Below are 24,663 nucleotides of genomic sequence, written 5' to 3' on the forward strand. Positions count from 1 at the left end.
ATTTTTGTCAATTAACCGATCCTCAATCCAAGCTGATATTTTACTCCCCTCTCTGAGCCCTTATTTTGCAATGTACCATTTTGTGTGGCACTTTATCAAGCGGGGTTTGGCAATCCAAATATATTGTACGTTGTAGCATATTATAAAATCTGACCATTTTGTTTTATTGCCCTCTCTGCTCAGTGCCTGCTGAGGGCAATTAAATAATGCTAATTCATTAACAGCTGCCTGCATTTGAGCATGTGTTAATCTCACCCAGTGTAATACACAACAGCAAGGTGATGACAAGACTGGACATTTATTTTCCTCTCAGGGAAAGGATTCCCTTCTTTTTGGGGTTGAGGAGCCAAATGTTGGACACTCCACCATTCAAGGTCTTTTAGCTGTCTCGTTTATTGGCCGTTTCATCCTAGAAAGAGAAAGGGACAGATTAGGGATGGAAGTGGCTGGCACAACTGTTAGTACTGGTGCAGGTTAGAGTACAGGAGGTGAGATGTCCAGAGTGAGTGAGTGACTGTGTAGAGGGCATGCAGGATTGTTAGTGTGGAAGGGTGGAGTGGGAGAGAGTGTGTGAGTGAGTGAGAGAGAGACTGGATGGTGCAGCATGTAATATTGAGTAATGGGAGGTGAGCAGAGTCACAGGTTTAAAGTGAGTATGGTTTAACAGAGAAAATGGTGGATTTTATCTTGGCAGGGCTGAACAGGTCATTGATCACTCCTTATGCTCCTGACAAAACCCGCTCTCGTGGCAAACCTCTGCTCAAGCATCCTCTGGTATGGTCTGGTGATGTAACCTCCCCTGAATCCAGACCCATCCACCAAAATGTCCAGTTCTCTGTCCTCAATGCAGCATTGCAATTTCCCTTGTCTGTTATTCTGGGCAGGGCAGTTTCAGAATGCCAGTGCTTGGCAGGCATGCAATGGCCTTTTAAAGATAGCATAGACACCAGGGGTGCCAGTTCATTTCAGGATATCCAGTGACTGCTGAGTTATACTGGCTATGGCAAAATGGTAGAATCCTGGTAGCATCAAATGAGACCAGCGCTGTAGGGGTATGGTAGGCAGTTAAGGATACAGTGAAAGCTCTCACCAGACCCGACACAGAACCCATCTGTGAAACTTGACAAAATTGCACTTAGCTAAAATATTGTTGAATTCAGCCCCAAGGGTTTGCTGGTGATACAAGTTAATAAAGAATATAAGCCATGTGGAGGATACAAAGAGGGTATGAAGAAATAGACACAGATTAAGTAGGCAGCAAAGTAGCAGATAGAGTACTTTGAGGATGTGGAAGGATATTCAATATGGTAGGAATAGGAAAATATTTTTAGCAGTTGCTGATGCTCAGAAAGACTTGAGTGTACCTGTACAATTTACACAGTAATTCAACATGCAGGTATGAAGATCAATCAGGAGGGCAAAGGGCACATTGGTGTTTATTGCAAGATGAAAGAGGTTCAAGAATAAGGCAGTCTTGCTACAATTCTGTAGAGCTTAAGTGTGCCAACACCTAGACTACTCTAGGAAATTTTGATCTTCATATCCTCAAGAAGGATAGACATGCCTTGGAAGCAAGTACAGCAGAAATTCACCAGATTTGTTCCTGAGATGAGAGAGTTGTCTTATGATGACAGGCTGAATAAATTATGTTGATATCCTTGGCACTTAGACGATTAAGAGGGAACCTCATTGATACATACAAATTACAAAGGGCTTGAGTATTGGGGATACATGGACATGGCCTCAGGGTAATGAGCTGATCATTTACAATGGGGTGACGTTTGTCCACTTAGAGGGTTGTCAATTTTTGAAATTGTCTACCCGAGAGTCCTGTAGGTGCTCCATAATTGACTGTGCTCAAAACTGAGATTGATAGTTTTTTAATCTGTCCGGGAGCTGAGGGATATGAATTTTCGACAGGAAGTGGAACTTTGGTAGAAGGTCAACCATGATATTATTGGATAACAGAACAAGCTTGAAGGTGTCAAATGAACTCTTCCTGCTCCTATTATGTTCTGAGGAGGAAGAAGAGCAACAAGAAGATGAAGGAGGGAGTTAAAGTGTCCTTTTTTCTAGATTGGCTGTCAGTGATCATCTCATTCAACTGTGATGTAGCTAATCTCAACCTTATTCAAATTGTATAACAGTTGTACAACCTAACAGATGGTTCATAACATGGATTTGTTATGGAAGTAAAGAGAAAGAAGGAGAATTTAATGTTTTCTCCAAAAAACACGAGGTATTTGTGGTTTCCCTCTTCATGTCTTTTGGACGTGACTTTGTCTGGATTTCCAGGGGGAAGAACGTTGAATTCTCTTTTAATTTTCTAAATTACTTTATTTTCTGCAAGAAAATTCAAGAGCTATTCTGTTATTCACTCTTGAAGTTAAAACACATAGTTATGAGGTTCAGTGTCAGTTTCCCAATGTGTTCCAAGTGTTTACACTCGGACAAAGTGTCAGTGTTTACATCTTTTTTTTCCTGATTTTGTTTCGTTCCCCCCTCCTTCACGTTGAAGTGTTGTAGAGGTAAACTCCAGTTTAACAATCTGGCATTGGTTGCTTTGCACTTCTGTTTTCTAGAAATTTTAAAAGGCTTTGCATAACGGGTTTCTTTAATTTCTTTTTAGAGTCACAGAGATGTACAGCATGGAAACAGATCCTTCGGTCCAACCCATCCATACCAACCAGATATCCCAACCCAATCTAGTCCCATCTGCCAGTACCTAGTCCATATCCCTCCTAACCCTTCCTATTCATGTACCCATCCAGATGCCTTTTAAATGTTGCAATCGTACTAGCCTCCACCTCTTCCTCTGGCAGCTCATTCCATACACATAACACCCTCTGCATGAAAATGTTGCCCCTTAGGTCCCTTTTATATCTTTCCCCTCTCACCCTAAACCTATGCCCTCTAGTTCTGGACTCCCCCACCCCAGAGAAAAGACTTTGTCTATTTTGTCGTATCCATGCCCCTCATGATTTTATAAACCTCTATAAAGTCACCCTTCAGCCTCCAACGCTCCAGGGAAAATGTAAATCCTGTCCCTCAGGATTCCCTCCAACAACTTGCCCCACCACTGACATCAGGCTCACCGGTCTATAGTTCCCTGGGTTTGTTCTTAGCACCTTTCTTAAATAGTGGCAACACATTAGCCAACCTCCAGTCCTTCGGCACCTCACCTGTGACTATTGATGATACAAATATCTCAGCAAGGGGCCCAGTAATTTCTTCCCAAGTTCCCACGGAGTTTGAGGATACACCTGATCAGGTCCTGGTGATTTATCCGCTTTTATGCATTTCAAGATATCCAGCACTTGTTCATCTGTAATATGGACATTTTTCAAAATGTCACCATCTATTTCCCGAGATTTTATATCTTCCATGTCCTTCTCCACAGTAAACACTGGTGCAAAATATTTGTTTAGTATCTCCCCCATTTTCTGCAGCTTCACATAAAAGGCTGCCTTGCTGAACTTTGACGGGTCCTATTCTTTCCCTAGTTACCCTTTTTGTCCTTAATGTATTTGTAAAAACACTTTGGCTTCTCCTTAATTCCAAAGCTATCTCATATCCCTTTTCTGCCCTCCTGATTTTCCTCAAGTATATTCTTACTGCCTTTATACTCATATAACAATTCGCTTGATCCATCTTGTCTATACCTAACATATGCTTCCTTCTTTTTCTCAGCCAAACCCTGAATTTCTCTCATCATCCAGCATTCCCTACACCTACCAGCTTTTCCTTTCACCCCAACAGAAATATACTGTCTTTGGACCTCTCATTATCTCATTTCTGAAGGCTTCCCATTTTCCAGCCGTCCCTTTACCTGTGAACATCTGTCCCCAATTAGCTTTTGAAATTTCTTGCCTAATACTGTCAAAATTAGCCTTCCTCCAATTTAGAACTTCAGCTTTTGGATCTGGTCCATCCTTTTCCATCACTATTTTAGAATTATGGTCGCTGGACCCAAAGTGCTCCCCAACTGACACCTCAGTCACCTGCCCTGCCTTATTTCCCAAGAGTAGGTCAAGTTTTGCACCTTGTCTAGTAAGCACATTGACATACTGAATCAGAAAATGTTCTTGTACACAATTAAATTCCTCTCCATCTAAAACCTAAACACTATGGCAGTCCCAGTCTATGTTTGGAAAGTTAAAATCCCCTAACATAACCACCCTATTATTCTTATAGATAACTGAAATCTCCTTACAAATTTGTTTCTCAATTTCCCACTGACTATTATGGGGTCTATAATACAATCCCAATAATGTGATTACCCCTTTCTTATTTTTCAGTTCCACCCAAATAACTTCCCTGGATGTATTTCCGGGAATATCCTCCCTCAGTATAGCTGTAATGCTATCCCTTATCAAAAATGCCACTCCCCCTCCTTTCTTGCCTTCTTTTCTATCCTTCCTGTAGCATTTGTATCCTGGAACATTAAGCTGCCAGTCCTGTTTACCCCTGAGCCACGTTTCTGTAATTGCTATGATATCCCAGTCCCATGTTCGTAACCATGCCCTGAGTTCATCTGCCTGCCCTGTTAGGCCTCTTGCATTGAAATAAATACAGTTTAATTTATCAGTCCTACCTTGTTCTCTGCTTTGTCCCTGCCTGCCCTGATTACTTGACATCTGTTCTCAACTGTACCAGTCTCAGATTGATCTCTTTCCTCACTATCTCCCTGGGTCACACCCCCCACGTTACTAACTCAAATCCTCCCAAGCAACCCTAGCGAATCTCCCTGCCAGTATATATTAGTCCCTTTCCAATTCAGATGCAATCCGTCCTTCTTGTACAGGTCACTTCTACCCCAGAAGAAATTCCAATGATCCAAAAAAATCCCATACACCAGCTCCTCAGCCATGCATTCATCTGCTCCATCCTCCTAGTCCTACCCTCACTAGCTCGTAGCACCGGGAGTAATCCAGATATTATTACTCTCGAGGACCTCCTTTTTAAATTCCTGCCGAACTCTCTCCATTCTCCCTTCTGAATCTCATCCTTCTCCCTTCCTATGTTGTTGGTTCCAATGTGTACAATGACCTACTGCTGGGCCCTCTTTTCCCTTGAGAATATTCTGCACCCTCTCTGAGATATCCTTGACCCTGGCATCCGGGAGGCAACACACCATTTTGATTTTTTCGCTGCTGGCCACAGAAACATCTGTCTGTGCCTTGGACTAGAGTGTCCCCTAACACAATCGATCTCTTGGAATCCAAAGTACCCCTCATTGCATTAGAGCCAGTCTTGATATCAAGAAACTTAGCTGTTCGTGCTACATTCCCCTGAGAATCCATCACCCCCTATAATTTCCAAAACAGCATACATATTTGTAATGGGGATAGCCACAGAAGACTCTTGCACTACTTGCCTGTCTCTCTTACCTTTCCTGGAGTTAACCCATCTATGTGACATCAGCGACTTTGCCCCATTTGCATAACTGCCATCCATCACACCCCCTTGTTCTTGCAAATTCTTCATTGCCTCTCACTGTCACTCCAACTGATCCATTTGATCTGATAGGATTCGCAATTAATAGCATTTGTTGCAGATATAATCCTCAGTAATACATAAACTCTCCCTAAATTCCCACATTCAACAAGAAGAGCATATCACTATTAAGGGCCATTTTTTGCTTCTTCCAATCTACAGACCCAGAAAATAGCACCATCTTATTCCTCAACAAAACACTGTCCCAGGCTTACTTATGGCTTATATTTTTAAGTTTTAATAAAGAGACATATCTCAATAAAACATATAATCAAGAAAAAAAAACAACTCACTACTGTCGATTTGCACCATGGCTGTACTTAAAACTAATCACTTATCTGTTTCTGTGCTTTGACCTCTCCCAAATAGATTTCTCCAAAATCAGTTGTGAGTTTCACTGATTTGTTAATTTTCCTCGATGCACTCCAATGTCCAGTGATACATGAATTCAAACAGGAAAGGCAGTAACTGCGCAGGTTCACTGCTGTGCCAGTTAGCAGTGTGGGTTTCTTTTTCTCTCTCTCTCTCTCTCTCTCTCTCTCTCTCTCTCTCTCTCCGGCATTGGCCTGACCACGTGCTAGCTTTGTCTGTCCTCTCTGGGCGGCATAGTGGCACTGCTGCCTCACAGCGCCAGAGACCTGGGTTCAATTCCCGCCTCAGGCAACTGACTGTGTGGAATTTGTACATTCTCCCCGTGTCTGCTTGGGTTTCCTCCGGGTGCTCCAGTATCCTCCCACAGTCCAAAAATGTGCAGGTTAGGTGAATTGGCCATGCTCAATCCCCTGCCGAAGAGCAACCCACCCAGACCCATTCCCCTGTAGTGTTAGGGACAGGGGTAAATGTAGGGGAATGGGTCTGGGTGGGTTGCTCTTCGGCGGGTCGGTGTGGACTTGTTGGGCCGAAGGGCCTGTTTCCATACTGTAAGTAATCTAAGTAATCCCTTTTAAAAGTACCGTTGTTTTGACTTTTTTTTCCCTCCATAGTTCCAAAACAATGCAACAGCATATAAAACAGTAATTGCTGCTCCTGGAATTAGAGGAAATCACCTCCACCTAAAATATCTCAAAAAAGGAGCACCCTGTACAGCTAGAAATTTTTCCTATCCTCCATCTTAGATTATCCAGAATCCTCAGCCTTGTGGAATCTTGTTGGTTACTCCTTGTTCTACACCTGCTGTGATTTTCTTATGCTGTAACATAAGAACATAAGAACTAGGAGCAGGAGGAGGCCATCTGGCCTTTCAAGCCTGCTCTGCATTCAATAAGATCATTGCTGATCTTTTCATGGACTCAGATCCACTTACCTGCCCTCTCACTGTATCCCTTAATTCCCTTATTGTTCAAAAAAAAATTTAACTTAGCTTTGAAAATGTTTACTGAAGTAGCATTAATTACTTCACTGGGCATGGAATTCCATAGATTCACAAGCCTCTGGGCGAAGAAGTTCATTCTCAATTCAATCCTCAGTCTGCTCCCTCTAACCTTGTGGCTACGCCCTCTTGTCCTAATTTCACCTGCCAGTGGATACATCCTCTCTACTTCCATCTTATCTATTCCCTTCGTAATTTTAGGTGTTTCTATAAGATCCCCCCTCATTATTCTGAAAGCCAATGAATATATTCCCAGTCTATTCAATCTCTCCTCATAAGCCAACCCCCTCAACTAGAATCAACCTAGTGAACCTCCTCTGCACCTCTCCAATGCCAGTACATCCTTTCTCAAGTAAAGTCACCCAGCTAATCTGCAAAAAGTCTCAGTCCAGTTGATTTGTCAGCCTCTGGCAAGCTGCTGAACATTTTTTCTAAGGCCAAAGAGTACGACCTTACTCTGGTACAGGCCTGCCAGGATGACAAAGGCTGAGTTTTCTCTCATTCTGAGAGTTATGGAAACTTGTCTGTACCTCAGTAAAACTCACTCCTTAAAAGGATAGACTGAGTGGCCAACCTTATCTGTAAAACCTCAGCACATGGACTTGGCATGGAGTCTACTCTTGTATTGAATTTCCGGTGGTACATGTGGAGCCTTTTTGGGGTTAGTGCCATGGGGAAGCTCTAGCTGAGTTCAACTATTTCAGTGTCTGTGTTTTTCTGGATTTCCTGTGTGACCTGTGCCAGCTTGTCAGGGCACAGCTGGTGTCACTTGCGATATACTCATGGGGGTTCTTCCATGCTCATGCCATGGACTGTTACTTGGGTACCTTGGTGGATTTCAATAACTATCCTGAGCAAGGTAGCCAAATCAAACAGGATATTTAAAATTTAAGATTCTGATGTCTGGCAACCTTGGAGAAGCCTTCAGTTCCTCCTTCTCAACACACTGTACCTAACTGCCCTCGGGTATGTCCACCTTCTGGAAACCAGTTGATTTGGTTCTGGGTTTATTCCTGCATTGGAACTATTTTCTGTTATTTTAGAGAAGGCTTGGTCCACAAACTGACCCATAATATTTGGAATGCTACTGCCCTCTGGAGCCTACTTGCTATTGCTATACTACCCTGTGGCAATTCAACCATGTGAGACATCTCCCTCATTAACTGAGTGTCAATCAGAACTTCCCTATTCTCTGTCTAAGGTTGGGAAAATGGTGGGGTATCCAGACCCTCCTGTTTTTCTTGGATGCTCTCCTTTTTAATAACTTTTCTGCCAGTTTTGAGACCTTTCTGTCTTCTTGTGCTGTCCCATATCTTTGGGGACACCCGGCTCACATGTGTTGAGTTAGCTTTGGTGGATCTACCTGGTGGCCTTTCACTGGGTAAGGCACCTTGCTCATCAAGCAGAAACCCTAGTTTCTTTTAAAACCAAGGGAGGCCATTCCCTTGCCAATGGGGTGTTTAGGGTGTAGGTTTGCTCGCTGAGCTGTAGGTTTGATATCCAGACGTTTCATTACCTGGCTAGGTAACATCATCAGTGGCGACCTCCAAGTGACACCAATTGGGTGTCTGTTTGGGAACCTTTCCTTATATCCTTCTAAATGTGGAAGAAAGGTTTCACTTAGCCAGACTTCTTGTTTATTCAGGGTCATAGGCTCTAGGTCTTTATGAATTCTATAGGTACTTTTATTGAGTCCTTTTTAATGTTATAGTACCGATTTCACCTTTCTTTTAAAAAAGAAGGGAGCTTCCCTGTTCCGCCTTACTCCTGACAAGGTTCCTTTACCTCCTGCAGGTCTCTGAATGTTTTCCAGCCTTTTGCAGGGTTGCAGGGCTGTACTGAAACTATTTGGTTTGTCCAGCCTTTATGGAATATCTCCTGACCACTTCTGGCTCTTTCGGGTCTTTCTTGGCCTTTTGAGCTCTGGGTTTTGTCCTGACTGTGTTTTTAGTCCAGGAAGCTCTGACTTAGCTGGCTTTTGCATCCTTGGCTTTCCCACTACATTTCCAATATCTGTAGTCCAATTCATTTAGGTGACCACTAACAAACTCTTTTTATTTAATATTTAAAACAGAAGTTTGGTTTACTCATGCATTCAAACCTGGGGCATGATGGTCACAATGAATGAATAGCTGAAAATGTGTTGCTGGAAAAGCGCAGCAGGTCAGGCAGTATCCAAGGAGCAGGAGAATCAACGTTTCGGGCATGAGCCCTTCTTCATGATTCCTGAAGAAGGGCTCATGCCTGAAACGTCGATTCTCATTGGATGCTGCCTGACCTGCTGCGCTTTTCCAGCAACACATTTTCAGCTCTGATCTCCAGCATCTGCAGTCCTCACTTTCTCCACAATGAATGAATAGGTGACATCATGGTAATGCCATTAGATGAGTAATCCAGAGCCTGGATAACCTTTGAAGGCATGAGTTCAAATTCCTGTGGGTGGTGAAAAACTTGAATTATAAAAACTAATTACAGGATTTAAAAAAAAGTCTCCCTAATTGCAACCATATAATCACCGTTGTCACAAAAACCCATCTAATTCATTGGTGATCATTCTTTACAGAAGGAAATTTGCTACATCGCTAGCGTTGCTGCTGCAGAAATTAGAATGGAGGAGAGAAAGCCTCTTTGCAAAGTCAGAAGGCCTTCCAGGCTGATATCTGATCTCATTTACATCTGATTCCAGATCCACAGCAATGCGATTGACTCTTAATTGCCCTCTGGTTATTAGGAATGGATAATATATTAAAAAAATGTTGGCCCAGTGAGTGATGCTTTCATCCCATGAATAAATAACAAAACAAAAAGGTGTACAAAGAAGAAATACTTTTTTTAAAAAAGGAAAAGTAGGAAAGGGAAATGGATGTAATAGAGGGTAACTTAAAGATCAGGATATGGACTTAATTCATGTAATTTTTGCCTAATTCCAGCAAATCAGTGTCAAATGAAACTCTTTCTTTCTTCAAAGGGGCTCATTCAGGCAGCTGCAGTTGACTTATGTATCAGAGTTCCTTTTAGTAGTGATGAAGGCACAGCAAGATGATACTCATACTTGGACACTTCAGTCAAATTTAAGATTCTTCCAGGAACTAGGTTTTGAAGAGATTGAGACTTGAGGACTTATTGGTTTTCTTTCAATTTCGTCTGCTGTATTTGCTGCTCATATACATTGTTGGAAACCACATGCAGATTGGGTAACTGCTTTGACAATGTGTCCATATTGGTGTGCTGGTGCTTCCAAATGCCTCCAGTTGTTCTATAGGTTATTGTCTCCTGCAATAGAGAGAGAAATAAGTCAGTGACTTTGGTGCAATGTCTTTGGGTGATATGCCTAGTGTGTTTGTGTGTGTGTATGTATACATACGCACGCACGCAAACTGAGTCGTGAGTGAGACTTGCAACAGTGCTAAATGTAGTACAGTGGTGTGAGGCCAGTATTGACAGGAATTGAAAGAGGGTGTGGTGAATGAAGCAGTGTGTGAGGCTAGTGGATAATTGTAAGAATATGATTACTTGTGTATGGTCATTAAATGTTTGCATTTCATCCAGAACCCTGTAACCGGACATCAAAATCATGAAGTTGATATTAAATTGAGGCAGTAAGAACTCGAAAATGAAACTTTAGTTATTTCTTTCTCGTAAGAAGATTTCATTCAAACAGCTCTGCCTGGGAATATTCTAGTTGTTTGTTGTTGTGCTTCCTGAAGGAAAAGCAGTCATAAATTGAAATTTAAAAATTATGAAAAAGACTTGTAGTTTAAAATTAGGTTGTTGTAATGCACAAAATTTAATGTGTGATTGACTTTATAGATGTGAGACTTGGGAAGTGTGCACAGAATTCCCGGACAACTATGACTGGGCACGCTCGTATCAATCCGGTTATGAAAAGATGGATATGACAAGGAATTATCATTTCCTTCAATGGAAAGTAGGTACTACTCTGGCTTAACTGTTGACCAAATCTGGCAGAATTTTCTTTGTGATATTTATTACACTTGAGTTGAAAACATTCAGTGCTATTTCATTGACTTAACTGAAGCATTGGGTCAGTGCTAAGGCAATTGGTTTAGGTATATTTAATCTATGCCTGTGTTGGCACATCCTAAATACATTTTAGAGGGTGTGCAGGAAATAGGGCATGACCCAAACTTCACCTTCAGTGCTAATATCCCTGTTTCTTAAACCTACAAGCACTCGCCACCTTCAAGACATTTTGCAGAAATGTTTACTCAGGGACTGTTTTGGAAGAGGACAGTTTATAGCCGCAGTATTGATTATTAATATCAGTAAATGTGTTGTCACACTTGCATGGTTAATAATGTTGTTGTAACTGTTTGATATGTGCAAAACATTGGAAGGTAGGGTTAAATTAAAGCCTTTGATTTGCATTACTTGTTGTATAGATGACTGATGTATTAACTCTGATTTTGGCTACCAAACCTTCCCTGTTCTGGGAAAACCCAAAATCTGATAGCATTCATTGGTGAAAGGATCAGGTGGAAATATCTGTGTGCAGAATCAGATCTGGGCTATGTTGAATAATTTAAAATATAAGACAACATGAGATCTCATGCTGTGAGATTTGTTTTTATTCTTCCTAGCTTTGTCAGAAACAGCAGAGCGGATGGATGAAATGATGAGATATATTCACTCTCTTACTAGTGACTTCATCCATTCCTATAAGAAAAACTTATCGTGTGTGTGTGGGGATGTGTGCCCTCCAACGCAGACCCTAGCAGAAATTTCACATTTAATGGAAGGGAACCTCCGTTGAATAAGGCAGACAGATTCTTCTGGTACTTTTGGTGTAGATCTGGGGTTGAGCCATTCTGTCCAACTAGTGTCTCTCCAATGTTTGAGTGGAAAGGGCAGAAGCTTGTCCAGTTTACTCAGACAGACTGTCATCAACCCTTTGTTAAAGGAATAGACCCCTCTCCTCTTCAAGATGCTTTATCTTATTTCTTGGTGCACATATCTCCTATTGACCTACTTCCACCACGGTGTCTCTCCAAAAGATGGTACATCAGTTGTCAGCTCAGAAAAACACACCTTTTGTCAACACTTTACATCTTGCATTCATCAGAGCAGCTCACAAGAAATTCCCGTAAAAAGAAAACAACATTGAAACTATGTCAGAGGAGATTGCTAACTGATTGTCAAATAAACACTGACCGAAAAATTACCATAAGAATGCATCATTTAATAATGTCTGACAGTAAACTGCCAAGCTTTGTTTCAATTCTAAACCAGGCAGTTTGACTCTGATCAAGGAATTACCCCAAGAAAAGAAACAGATTATCAATTTTGTTCAGTTTTGTGAACACAGGATGGTTGGGTATAGTTACTTGTTGTGAACTGCTGAAGGGATATGCAGAACCCACAACATAGTGTCCAACATTAGATGTGATTCCAAGACTAGGCAATACTTGCTAAATCCAGAGTGTACAATAATTATGCTGACCATCAATTTAAGATAATCTGTTGGGCTCTCAGCATTGTGCACTTTCTAGCACTAGAAGCCACATATATTTGTGCACAGATCCCTGTTCTTGGCAGGCAGAAAAAAAAATGTACAAACTACTTGTTCTAACTCAATGAAATAGGTGACAGCCATTTGCTGGTTCATTTTTCAGGACAATGCCTTGACCGATCAGTGTAATCCTACTTTGTTTTAAAATACAAACAAGGCTTGGTAATTAGCTGTCATTCATCATTAACTGGTCCATTCTCCATAGTTGTACCTCTACCAATCTGAGTCCACTTGCCAATCAATCAGGATTTTCCGCTGATACAGTATAAATGTTGGTTTCCCTTTTCTTTGGTATTTCTCACAAATTGTTCTTAAGATGCAAAACAAAATGTTTTGACATTCAGCAACACCCAAGTTCTATACCACAAAATGACTATTTGTCAGTTTTTTCATAGTCCTTATCAGATCCAGCAATCAGTTGTGAATGATTGGCTCATTAATCTTTCCTGCTATGTTATGACAATGGGCCTTGTCTCTCCCCAACAGTAGAATTCAGATCAGAAACCCAGGCTTTAGTTGAATGACAGGGATGAATGCTTGACATTGTACTCTGTTACATAGCACTGTATCTCACCTAATTCACCCAAAATCAATTAGCAAAGAGAGCATTCAAGTTTAGGATCACTACAAAGCCAGCATGGTTTAAGCTATTCACTTTGAATTAAGTGACAGCAAAGATGCATATGTTACAACAAACATTCTATAACAGAAGACATTTTCAGAAATATATTTGGTCATCAAAATAAGGATACCCCTCACCTTCATTCCTCAACGCTCCCAGATTAATGAGTTCGATGGATGAAGAGCTTATGCCTGAATGTCAATTCTCCTGCTCCTCAGATGCTGCCTGACCTGTTGTGCTTTCCCAGCACCACACTCTCGACTTACTATATTGCAACTATAAAGCATGCATGGAAAATTGTAGCTTTAAAGAGTTAAAGCTTAGCTATAATAGAGGATTTGCCCTTTTTAAATAGTACTGCCAATAGCAAAATGCCTGCTGATACAATTATGCGTTGTGTTACCCCATGTCAACTAGCTTTGACTCCTTTTTTCCTATTTACAAGTATTTCAATGTTTCTTTTCTCTCCTGGAAAAATAAGCTCATAATTAGTCTGTACTGCTGTGGAGCTCCAAGCTGCTGCCTCCAGCAGTTTGTCTGATTGTAAAACTGTGGTATTTTGTGCTTTGACTTGTTGTTTGGTGTCTTCTGAGCTATAAACAACACTACTTCATGGTGTTTATCTTCACTGTGGCTGACAAGTGTCATTTGAAATGGAAGTTAAGAAAGATTGAAAACTAGAGCTAAAATATTCGGAAAGAGCATGGAGGTGAAAGCCAGTAAAAATAGATGATGAAAACATTAAGAAGAATACCAATTTAATATTGTTTCATGCTTTGATTTGCAAATAGAATGATCCACAACTGGTCGTGTACCCTTCTATTACTATTGAAAACAGATCTGAGAAAGCTGCTTCCATTAAAAAGGAGCAAAAGAGAAACAAGATTTCAGAAGGAGCATCAAAGTGGACTTTCTCTTATATATGGGTTATTGCAAAGGTACAAAACCAGTCAAATAATATATTCTGTTGATTAGATCCAGGTTTAAAAAGGCTGAAACATCCCACATTATTGCCTGAAATATTGTAAAGAGGGACAATATATCACACGTGAGACATCTTAAAATTGCCCTGAGGAGAGTAAAATAAAGTAAACTAACTTAACTTGAGGATGTTGTGTATTTTCAGGGAGATGGGGACAATGGGATTCATTTTTAATTGTTCCAGTAGGCAGCCAACATAGACACCATGGACTAAATAGCCTCCTTGAATGTTGTAAACCATTCCACAAGAAATAATTTGATAAAGGAACCATTATGAAAACAAAATTACAAATTTTGTTGAATAGTTTTATTCGAAACCCTGCAATGCTTATAATCTTCTTGTATATAATCATATAATATTCTGGGGATGTGGGTTCGAATCCTGTCATGGCAGACAGTGAGATTTGAATTGAATTTCATCTGATGATGACAATAAAGCCATTGGCGTAAAACTCATCTGGTTAACTAATGTTCTTTAAGGGAAGGAAATTGCCGTCCTCACCCTCGGCTGGCCGACACATGACTCCAAACTCTCAGCAATGTTGACTCTTAACTGCCCTTGGGCAATTAGGGATGGGTAATAAATGCCAGCCTAGCCAGCAATCCCATGACTAAATAAATAAATCAACAAGTTGAGTTTGGATAGCATAAGTTTAAAAGCAACTAGAATTGCAGGGGAAATGTTTTCTTATTATTGTATTTGAGAATGAGGACATATTTTCCAAATGGCTTAATAGCCACATTAAAACAGGGATCTTTGGCAGTCACTAAGAATGTGAACCATATATGAAATAATATGTTCCGTTATGAGTAGGAGAAGGCAACATAACCTAAGGAGATTATAGCCTTCAAATAATTCCAGGTCTCTGCTTCCACCACCTTTGCGGAAAGGTAGTTCCAAAGACTTACGTCCTTCCAAGAAAGAAAAAAAATGTTACCTAATGTCTGTCCTTGATTTTTAAGCAGAGACCCTTTTTTCTAGATTCTCCTATAAGAGGAAACATTTTCAAGCCTACCCTGTCAAGACTCTTAAGGATCATGTATGTTTTAATCAAGTAACCTCTTGACTGTTCTAAATTCAAGCAGATACAAGCCTAGCCTGCCCAATTGTTCTTCAGAAGACAACTTGCTCATTCTAGATATTTATCTAATAAGCCTTCTCGAACTTCCTCCAGTGCATTGATATCCTTCCTTAAATATGGTGACCAACATTGTGCAGTGTACTCCAGATGCGATCTCACTAATGCGTTGTGTATCTGAAGCATAACCTCTTTACTTTATATTCAATTCCCAATGCCGCAAGTGACGACATTCGATTAGCTCTCCTAATTACTTGCCGTCTCTGTGTGCTTACATTTTGAACTTCATGCAGAAAGACACCCAGATCCTTCTACATTAATACCATTTAGATATTGTACTTCTTATTCATCCTGCCAAAATGGGCAATTTCCCATTTTTCCCACACTGTATCCATTTACCCCGTTGCCCACTCACTTACCACATCCACTTTTTAAAAACTAACCTCCTTGTGTTCTCTTCACAACTTACTTTCCTAATTATCTTTGAATCATCAGCAAATTTCATAACCAAACCTTCCTTCCTTTCATTGAAGTCATTTATATGAGGCTCCCTCATCAAACCCTGTGGCACATTTTATATCTTGCAAACCTGATAAAGACCAATTTATACATACTCCCTGTTCCTCGTTAGGCAGCCAATCTGCTATCGATGCCAATATACTACTTCCGACACAGTGAGCATTCATATTCTGCAATAACCTATTGTGGCACCTCATCGAATGTCTTCTTGATATGAGTCCAGTGTATTCGCTGGCTTCCCTTTCACTTCTAGCACATACTTCCTCAAAGAACTTCGATAGGATGGTAGAACATGATTTCTTTTTTACTAAAGCATTTTGACTCCACCTGATTACCTTGAACTTATTTGACTGCCCTATTATAATTTATTTAATAATAATTCCAACATTTTCCCTATGACAAATGTTAAGCTAATTGGCCTGTAGTTTCCTGCTTTCTGTCTCCCTTCCTTTTTCAATCTTCTAGCCTAGTATGGCCATCCCTGAATCCAGGGAATTTTGGAAAATTAAAACCAATGCATCAACTATCTCATCAGTCACTTTCTAATCTCCCCTTGACTTTGGTCTAAGGATAATGCTCATCCGAGCCTGGGCACTTCCAGCCTGCAGCTCCAACAATATACTCAGTATCGCTTACCTGGTAATTGACATTTATTAACTCTATTCTTTAAATATTTTTAGAAATATCTAGTTTTTATATTTTTAATTAGCTTTCTCTCATCCTTTATTTTTTTATTTGGTTCCAGGATTGTTCAGGTGTTTTCTGATTATAGTATCTGAGAATGTGGGCAAATTTTCCACTTGGCTTAATAGCCACATTAAAACAGCGATTTTTGGCAGTCATTGAGTCAATTACGAAATGATATGTCCCATTATGTGTAGGAAAAGGCAATATAACCTAAGGAAAGTGCAGCCTTCAAAGTATTTAAAGTCTCTACTTCCACCACCTTTGCAGAAAGGTAGTTCCAAAGATTCATAACCTTCTAAGACACAAAAAAAGTTAGCTATTCTCTGTCCTTGATTTTTAAGTAATAACCCCTTGTTCTTCCTCACATCCTCACTACATATCTTGCCTTTAACTTCAAATCACTGTCCTGTTGTTCTTCATTAATTGGATCAGCTTAGTCTATCTTATCAAAAACTGCCATAATCTAGTACTCATTGATCAAATCTCCCCTTGACTTTGGTCTAAAGAAAGCAATCCCAGCTTCTCCAAGCTAGCCCTGTTGCTAAAAACCCTCATCCATGAGACTATCCTTGTAAATGTAATCTTTTAAAGATCTTTATACCATTCTTGAATTGTAGTAAACAGAACTGGAATAGTCTGTCAGTGGCCTAGCCAGAACTTTAGGAATGTTTTGTATAACTTCCCTGCTTTTGTACACAATATCTCTCTTAATGAAGCCCAAGACGCCATATGATTTATTAACCAATATCTCATGGACAATGAAATTTATATTGTCTCTTAGTACACCTTTTGCTGAAATGTATTGCTTTACAATTCTGTATTAACCTCCATCTGGCATTTGTCGGCCTATTCTCCCAGTCCACTGATGACAAATTGCGGATAATTGGTATCATCCTCTTGACGATCATGCCACCAAGTTTGATATCATTGGCAAATTTCTGAAATTTTATTCTGTACTCCAGTGCCTAAGTAATAGTGTCAGAAGTTACAGTTTACAGTTGAATGTGGAGCTTCACTTTGAGAATATTGATGCTTTAACCCATTGGAACATAATGACCTCACCATATCATCTTCTTTTCTGCTATTCATCTCTTTGTGCAATGGATGCAAAGGCTGGAATGATCATATGTCGTGCTGTTCCCCAACTCTGCCTTGCTGTCAGTGATCAACCCATCCGGTTGAAGAGTGTGGGTAATGTGGAGTTTGAAGGTTATACGTTAGTTGTGCAGAAAAGGTATGATGTTTCTTTACAAGCATAATCATTAAATCTGTTTGATATGCCATGCATACTATATAATTTAAAAAAAAACACACACACAACATTACGGCAGAATCTATATTGTTGAAATTAACCATTAATTTCTGACTTCATTGTAATAAGATTACTCCTGAAAAATTTGAATTAAAAGCATGATGTTTAAATGCCTTCCTGTGTTAAATTTATAATAATGGAGGGTAAAAATTAATATTGGCAGTTTGAACAAATGCATACTCTATTTTGTCTGGCCATGGGTTACTTTCTTTCATTCACTCTTTTAATTGAGTTGGCACTGGCTTAGTACCTTAATTAAAATAGTGACAGAGAAATGTCATCCCCATCAAATATTCTCACGAGCGGTAATGTTCACTGAACTTTGATCTGTGGCATTATCAGTTTGATGCCATTGAATTAACATTCAAGTACTTAAAATGTGTGCGTTATCTGGGAAGAGTTATAGATTTTTTAAAACTTTTTTTTTACTTTCTGATGTCTCCTATTAGTTTCCTCACCTGTAAACTTTTTTTTTCGCAATTGTGATTTCTCCAGCACTCACTATGCAATCTGTTGATGTCCAGAAACTCGGAAAGGGATTCATGCAAAGAAAAATCATCAAATCAGTTTAGTCACACTTGTCCTTAGTGGTGACTATTATTACTTTTCAATAAACTGGAAGAAAGAAAGAAGATATAAAAGCATCTTTCAAACCAAAAATGCCAAACATTTTCATTTTTTAAGCTGTTTTAATAACATTATGTTTTTCTTACTCAGAATATTTTTGGTGGTTAAAATGGTTGGTCACACATCCTAGTGTTAGTCCATTATTAATATTGCTCTTGGGTATGTTGGAGCATAAGTAGGGCATTTAGCCTATCAAGTCTACTCTGCCATTCAGCCACCAACTGGATTCATTCCTCCCATTGACCAACCAGGTCGTACCCTCTACCTGGCTTCACCTATCCCCATTTCACCACCCTGCTCCCACCACCCCCTTTATCTGCAGCTCTCCCACACCCACCCCCAGTCCTGAAGAAGGGTTACAACCAAAATGTTGACTTCTGCGCCTCCTGATGCTGCCTGGCTTGCTGTGTCCTTCCAGCCTTCTGCCTGTCTAATTCAGTGAGATCATGGCTGATCTGATAATCCTCAACTCCACTTTCCTGCCTTTTCCCCATTAGCCCATGATTTCCTTCCTAATTATAAATGTGTCGATCTCTGTCTTGAATATATTTAATTACCAAACCATTACAACTCTCTGCGATAGGGAATTTCAGTACCCTTAGAGAAGAAAGTCTCCTGCATCTCTGGATAGAATATCCCTTATTCTGAGATTTTGCTGTCCAGTCATAGACTCTCCCACGAAGGTGTGAAAGCTATTCCACATCTATCTTATCATATCTCCTAAGATTCATAAGGTTGCCTCTCATTCTTCCAAACTCCAGTGACTATAGGACCAACCTGTTCAACCTCTTTTCTGAGGACAATCCCTCCATATCTGGTATGATTCTCTTGAAACAGCTGTAGAGTACCTCCAGTGCCAGTATACCTCTCCTTACATGAAGGACCCAAAACTGTTTACAGTGTTCCATTTGCGGTGTGATTAGTGCCTTTATAGTAGAGAAAGAATCCCTATTTTTATTTCCATTCCCTTTGAAATAAAGGCTAACGTTCCTTTAGCCTTCCCAATTACATATTGAACTTGGATGTTAGCTTTTTGTGGTTTTTATGCAGGAGAACACCCAAATCCTCCTGAGCTGTAACTTTGTGGTCTTTCTCCATTTTAAATAATATTCCAATTTTCAATTTTCCTGCCAAAGTGCATAAACTCTCATATTCCCACATCATATTCCATCTGCTAAGTTTTTTGCGAACTGGCATAACTTGGCCACATCTCTCTGCAGTGTCATCCCCTGTAAATGCCTTCCCACCTATTTCTGTCATCCACAAACCTGGTGATAGTTTCCTTATCCAAGTCATTAATACGTATTTGAAATAATTGATCTGAGCATTGATCATTGTGGCACTCTACTAGTTGGAAGTTACCATCCTGAAAATGGCCCTTTTCCCCCAGCTCTCTGCCTTCTATTAGGCAGCCAGCATTCTATTTATGTTAATATACCACCCCCAACCCATTGGGCTCTTATCTTAGTAAGTCGTTTAAATGCTTTCCAAAAATCCAAATATATTACATCCACTTTCCCCCTTTTATCTATCCTGCTTGTTACCACCTCAAAGAATTCTAATAAATTATCTAAGCATGCTTTCCCTTTTGTGAAGCTATGCTGACTCTGCCTGATCATATAATTTATTTTGAAATGCCCTCCTATTACCTCCTTTATAATAGCCTCTAACATTTTACGGCTCTAACGGCTACTTGCGGAGCTTTTCAGAGAACACCTCTGGGACATCCGGACCAACCAATCCAACCACCCTGTAGCTCAACATTTCAATTCCCCCTCCCACTCCACCAAGGATATGCAGGTCTTTGGACTCCTCCATCGTCAGACCACAACAAAACGACGGTTGGAGGAAGAACGCCTCATCTTCCGGCTAGGAACCCTCCAACCACAAGGGATGAACTCGGATTTCACCAGTTTCCTCATTTCCCCTCCCCCCACCCTGTCTCAGTCAAATCCATCAAATTCAGCACCGCCTTCCTAACCTGAGATCTTCTTCCCGACCTCTCCGCCCCCACCCCAGTCTGACCTATCACCCTCACCTTGACCTCTTTCCACCTATCACATTTCCGACGCCCCTCCCCCAAGTCCCTCCTCCCTACCTTTTATCTTAGCCTGCTGGACAAACTTTCCCCATTCCTGAAGAAGGGCTTATGCCCGAAACGTCGATTCTCCTGTTCCCTGGATGCTGCCTGACCTGCTGCGCTTTTCCAGCAACACATTTCCAGCTCTAACATTTTCCCAATGATAGACATAAAGCTAACTGGGCTATTGTTACATTTTTTTTGTCTCCCTCCCTTTTCAGATAAAGGTTTGATAGTTTTGCAATCCTGTGTGGCTTTTCCAGAGGGCAGACAAGTGGGGTGATTTGATTAAAAATTTCCTTTTTCATTGATCTCCATTTAATTAGTTTAAACATGATTTAAATCCAGTATTTTATGGAATTGAAATTACTATTGACAATGTACAACGCATAATGTACTCACAACAAATCTTTGTCTAACATTTTAGTGTTGGTCTTACTTAGCTAATTTATTTTAAGTGGATTAACAGTGCAGGGAAATATTCACAACAAGACATTCTGCTCTCTCTAGTTAGTATGCTGGGTATAAGTAGTTCCTTATTTATTCTTTTTGGGACACAGTCATATATATTGCTCATTTTGATTGAAAAAATGCAATTGGCCTTAGTGAACTGGCAAGTTTCCTGCAGTCCTATGACCTCTGCCCACAGAGGCATTTAGAGCAATCTGTGACAGCCATCAGATGCACTGCTTGAAAATGGTGTCAAAATGGTATAGCTGAAAGTGTGTCTAGGTTTTCTCAGCAATAAGAATGCCAGCTAAACTGAAAAAGACAGCAAAGGAGATCCTGCTGAACATGTTTGGAATTTTAGGGCTCTAAAAGAGCCAGGTACTGAAAGAAACAATATAGAGCTATAGAGTCCTACAGCACGGAAACAGACCCTTCAGCCCAATTCGCCTATGGCGGCCAAGTTTCCTAAACTGAACTAGACCCATTTGCCTGCTTCTGGCCCACATGCCACTAAACCTTTCCACTCCAAATACCTGTCCAAATATCTTTAAATGTTGTAATTGAATTTACCTTGATCACTTTCTCCTGCAAATCATTCCATACGCATACTGTGAGAAAATGTTTGCCACTCAGGTTCCTTTGAAATCTTTCCCCTCCCAACTTAATCCTATATTCCCTGATTTTAGACTCCCCTACCCTGGGGAAAAGACGGATCTTGACCAGATAGGCCAATGGGCTGAGAAGTGACAGATTGAGTTTAATTCAGATAAATGCGAGGTGCTGCATTTTGGGAAAACAAATCTTAGCAGGACTTATACACTTAATGGTAAGATTCTAGGGAGTGTTGCTGAACAACCTTGGAGTGCAGGTTCATAGCTCCTTGAAAGTGGAGTCGCAGGTAAATAGGATAATGAAGAAGGCGTTTGGTATGCTTTCCTTTATTGGTCAGGGTATTGAGTACAGGAGTTGGGAGGTCATGTTGCGGCTGTATAGGACATTGGTTAGGCCACTGCTGGAATATTGCATGCAATTCTGGTCTCCTTCCTATCGGAAAGATGTTGTGAAACTTGAAAGGTTTCAGAAAAGATTTATAAGGATGTTGCCAGGGTTGGAGGATTTGAGCTATAGGGAGAGGCTGAACAGGCTGGGGCTGTTTTCCCTGGAGTGTTGGAGGCTGAGGGGTGACCTTATAGAGGTTTACAAAATTATGAGGGGTATGGAAAGGGTTAATAGGCAAAATCTTTTCCCTGGGGTCGGGGAGTGCAGAACTAGAGGGCATAGGTTTAGGGTGAGAAGGGAAAGATATAAAAGAGACCTCGGGGCAACTTCTTCTCACAGAGGGTGGTATGTGTATGGAATGAGCTGCCAGAGGAAGTGGCCGAGGCTGGTACAACTGCAACATTTAAGAGGCAGTTGGATGGGTACATGAATAGGAAGAGTTTGGAGGGATATGGGCTGGGTGTTGGCAGGTGGGACTAGATTGGGTTCGGATATCTGGTCGACATGGACGGGTTGGATCGAAGGGTCTGTTTCCATGCTGTACATTTCTATGACTCTATGACCTTAGCTATTCATCTTATCTATATCCTTCATGATTTTATAAACCTTTATCAGGTCACCCGTCAGCTTCTTCCACCTCGTAGAAAGAAGTCCCAACATGCCCAGCCTCTCCTTAAAGGGGGGAAGTAGTTGTATTGCTGATCAGATGTGGTATCACAGCTGTACTCAAGGATACTATGGAGGGCTTGAGCAGTGAGGCATTATGAGTAGACCTGAGAAATAAGAAGGGTGCAGTTACATTGTTTGGGCTTTTTCTACAGGCCTCCCAACAGTGAGTGCGAAGTCGAAGAACAAATAGTTAAACAGATTATAGAAAGATGTTGAGGCAACACGGTGGTGGTGATGGGAGATTTTAATTTTCCCAACATTGACTGGAAAACACAGTGTCAGATGTCTTGGTGGGGCAGAATTTGTAAGGAGCATCCAGGAAAGTTTTCTAGAACAGTATGTCAATAGTTCGATGAGGGAAAGGGCCATATTGAACCTGGTGTTGGGGAATGAGCCAAACTCGGTGGTAGACGTTGCAGTGGGGATTTCTTTGGCAATAGTGACCACAATTCGGTAAGTTTTAGAATACTCCTAGACAGAGATGAGAGTGGTCCAAAGGGAAGAGTACTAAACTGGGCCAAGGCCAATTATATCAAAATTCAAAGCCATTTGAAGGGAAGTCCACATTTGATATGTGGGAGGCTTTCAAAGTTAGGTTGAAGATATTGTAGGATAGGCATGTCCCTTTGAAAACAAGATATACGAAAGGCAAAATTCATGAACCATGGATGACAGGAGAAATCGTGCAACTTGCCAAGAGGAAAAGGGAAGAGTACGTAAGGTCCAGGCAGCTAAGAACAAACAGGCCTTGGAGGAATATCGGGAGAGTAGGACCAATCTTAAATGAGGAATCAAGTGGGCTAAAAGGGGTCATGAAATAACTTTAGCGAGCAGAATTAAGAAGAATCCCAAAGCATTTTATTCTTATATAAGAAGCAAGAGGTTAACTAGAGAAAGGGTTGGTCCACTAAAGGATAAGGAAGGAAGGTTGTGTGTCAAACCAGAGAAAATGAGTGAGATTTTCAATGTTTACTTTGCATCAGTGTTCACTGAGGTGAAGGACATGATGAATGTTGAGGTTAGAAATAGAGTTTTTTTATTCTGGATCATGTTGACACAGGGAGGAAAGATGTGTTGGGTCAGCTAAAGGATATTAAGATGGACAAATCCCCAGGACTGGATGGGATCTATCCCAGGTTGCTGAGGGAGATGAGAGAGGAAATAGCTGGGGCCCTGACAGATATCTTTGTGGCATCCTTAAATACAAGTGAAGTGCCAGAGGACTGGAGGGTTGCTAATGTTGTTCCCCTGTACAAGAAGGGTAGTAGGGATATTCCAGGCAACTACAGACCACTGAGCCTGAAGCCAGTGGTGGGAAGGTTGCTGGAGAAGGTACTGAGGGATAAAATCTATTTATATTTGGAAAATAATGGGCTTATCAGTGATAGGCAACATGGTTTTGTGTGGGGGAGATTGTGCCTTACCAACTTAATAGAATTCTTTGAGGAAGTGACCAAGTTGATAGATGAAGGAAGGGCTGTAGATGTCATAAATGTGGACGTTAGTAAGGCATTTGATAAGATTCCCCATGGTAAACTAATGGAGAAAGTGAAGTCACATGGTGTGCAGATATTGTAGCTAGGTGGATAAAGAACTGGTTGAGCAACAGGAGACAGAGAAGTAGTTGAAGAGAGTTTCTCGAAATGGAGAAAGGTGACCAGTGGTGTTTCACAGGGATCAGTATTGGGGTCACTGTTGTTTATGATATACATAAATGATCTGAAAGAGGACATTGTTGTTCTGATCAGTAAGTTTGCAGATGACACGAAGATTAGTGGAGTAGCAGAAAGCATAGGGGACTGTCAAAGAATACAGGAGAGTATTGATAGACTGGAGAGTTGGATGGAGAAGTGGCAGATGGAGTTCAATCCAGACAAAAGTGAGGTGATGCATTTTGGGAAGTCTAATTCTAGACCAAACTATACTGTAAACTGAAGAGCCTTGGGAAAAGTTGATGGGCAGAGAGATCTGGGAGTGCAGTCCATTGTACCCTGAAGGTTGCTGCACAGGTGGATAGAGTGGTCAAGAAGGCATATAGTATGCTTGCCTTCATCAAGCAGGGTGTTGAGTATAAGAGCTGGCAGGTCATGTTAAAATTGTACAAGACTTTGGTTTGGCCGCATTTAGAATACTGTGTACAGTTCTGGTTGCCACATTACCAAAAGGATGTGGACGCTTTGGAGAGGGTGCAGAGAAGGTTTACGAGGATGTTGCCTGGTATGGAAGATGCTAGCTATGAAGAG

General features: G+C 40.8%; 1 protein-coding gene across 2 annotated transcripts in view; it reads left to right on the plus strand.

The window, feature by feature from the left end:
• The window catches only part of LOC122557702 (doublecortin domain-containing protein 1-like), a 554,199-nt gene that overhangs the window by 269,630 nt on the left and 259,906 nt on the right, over positions 1–24,663 (plus strand). For both annotated transcript variants that reach the window (XR_015760126.1, XM_087996361.1), the window contains exons 14-16: positions 10,676–10,793; positions 13,809–13,955; positions 17,396–17,517. Coding sequence is in view for 1 of the 2 variants with exons in the window: in XM_087996361.1 (XP_087852487.1) it covers positions 10,676–10,793; positions 13,809–13,955; positions 17,396–17,517 (387 nt within the window). In the remaining variant the exon portion in view is untranslated. The remainder of the gene's footprint in view (positions 1–10,675; positions 10,794–13,808; positions 13,956–17,395; positions 17,518–24,663) is intronic.

The sequence above is a fragment of the Chiloscyllium plagiosum genome, unplaced genomic scaffold, assembly GCF_037043375.1.
Source record: "Chiloscyllium plagiosum isolate Xiang-an unplaced genomic scaffold, Cpla_swu_hap1 HiC_scaffold_18, whole genome shotgun sequence".
Taxonomy (NCBI): Eukaryota; Metazoa; Chordata; class Chondrichthyes; order Orectolobiformes; family Hemiscylliidae; genus Chiloscyllium; species Chiloscyllium plagiosum.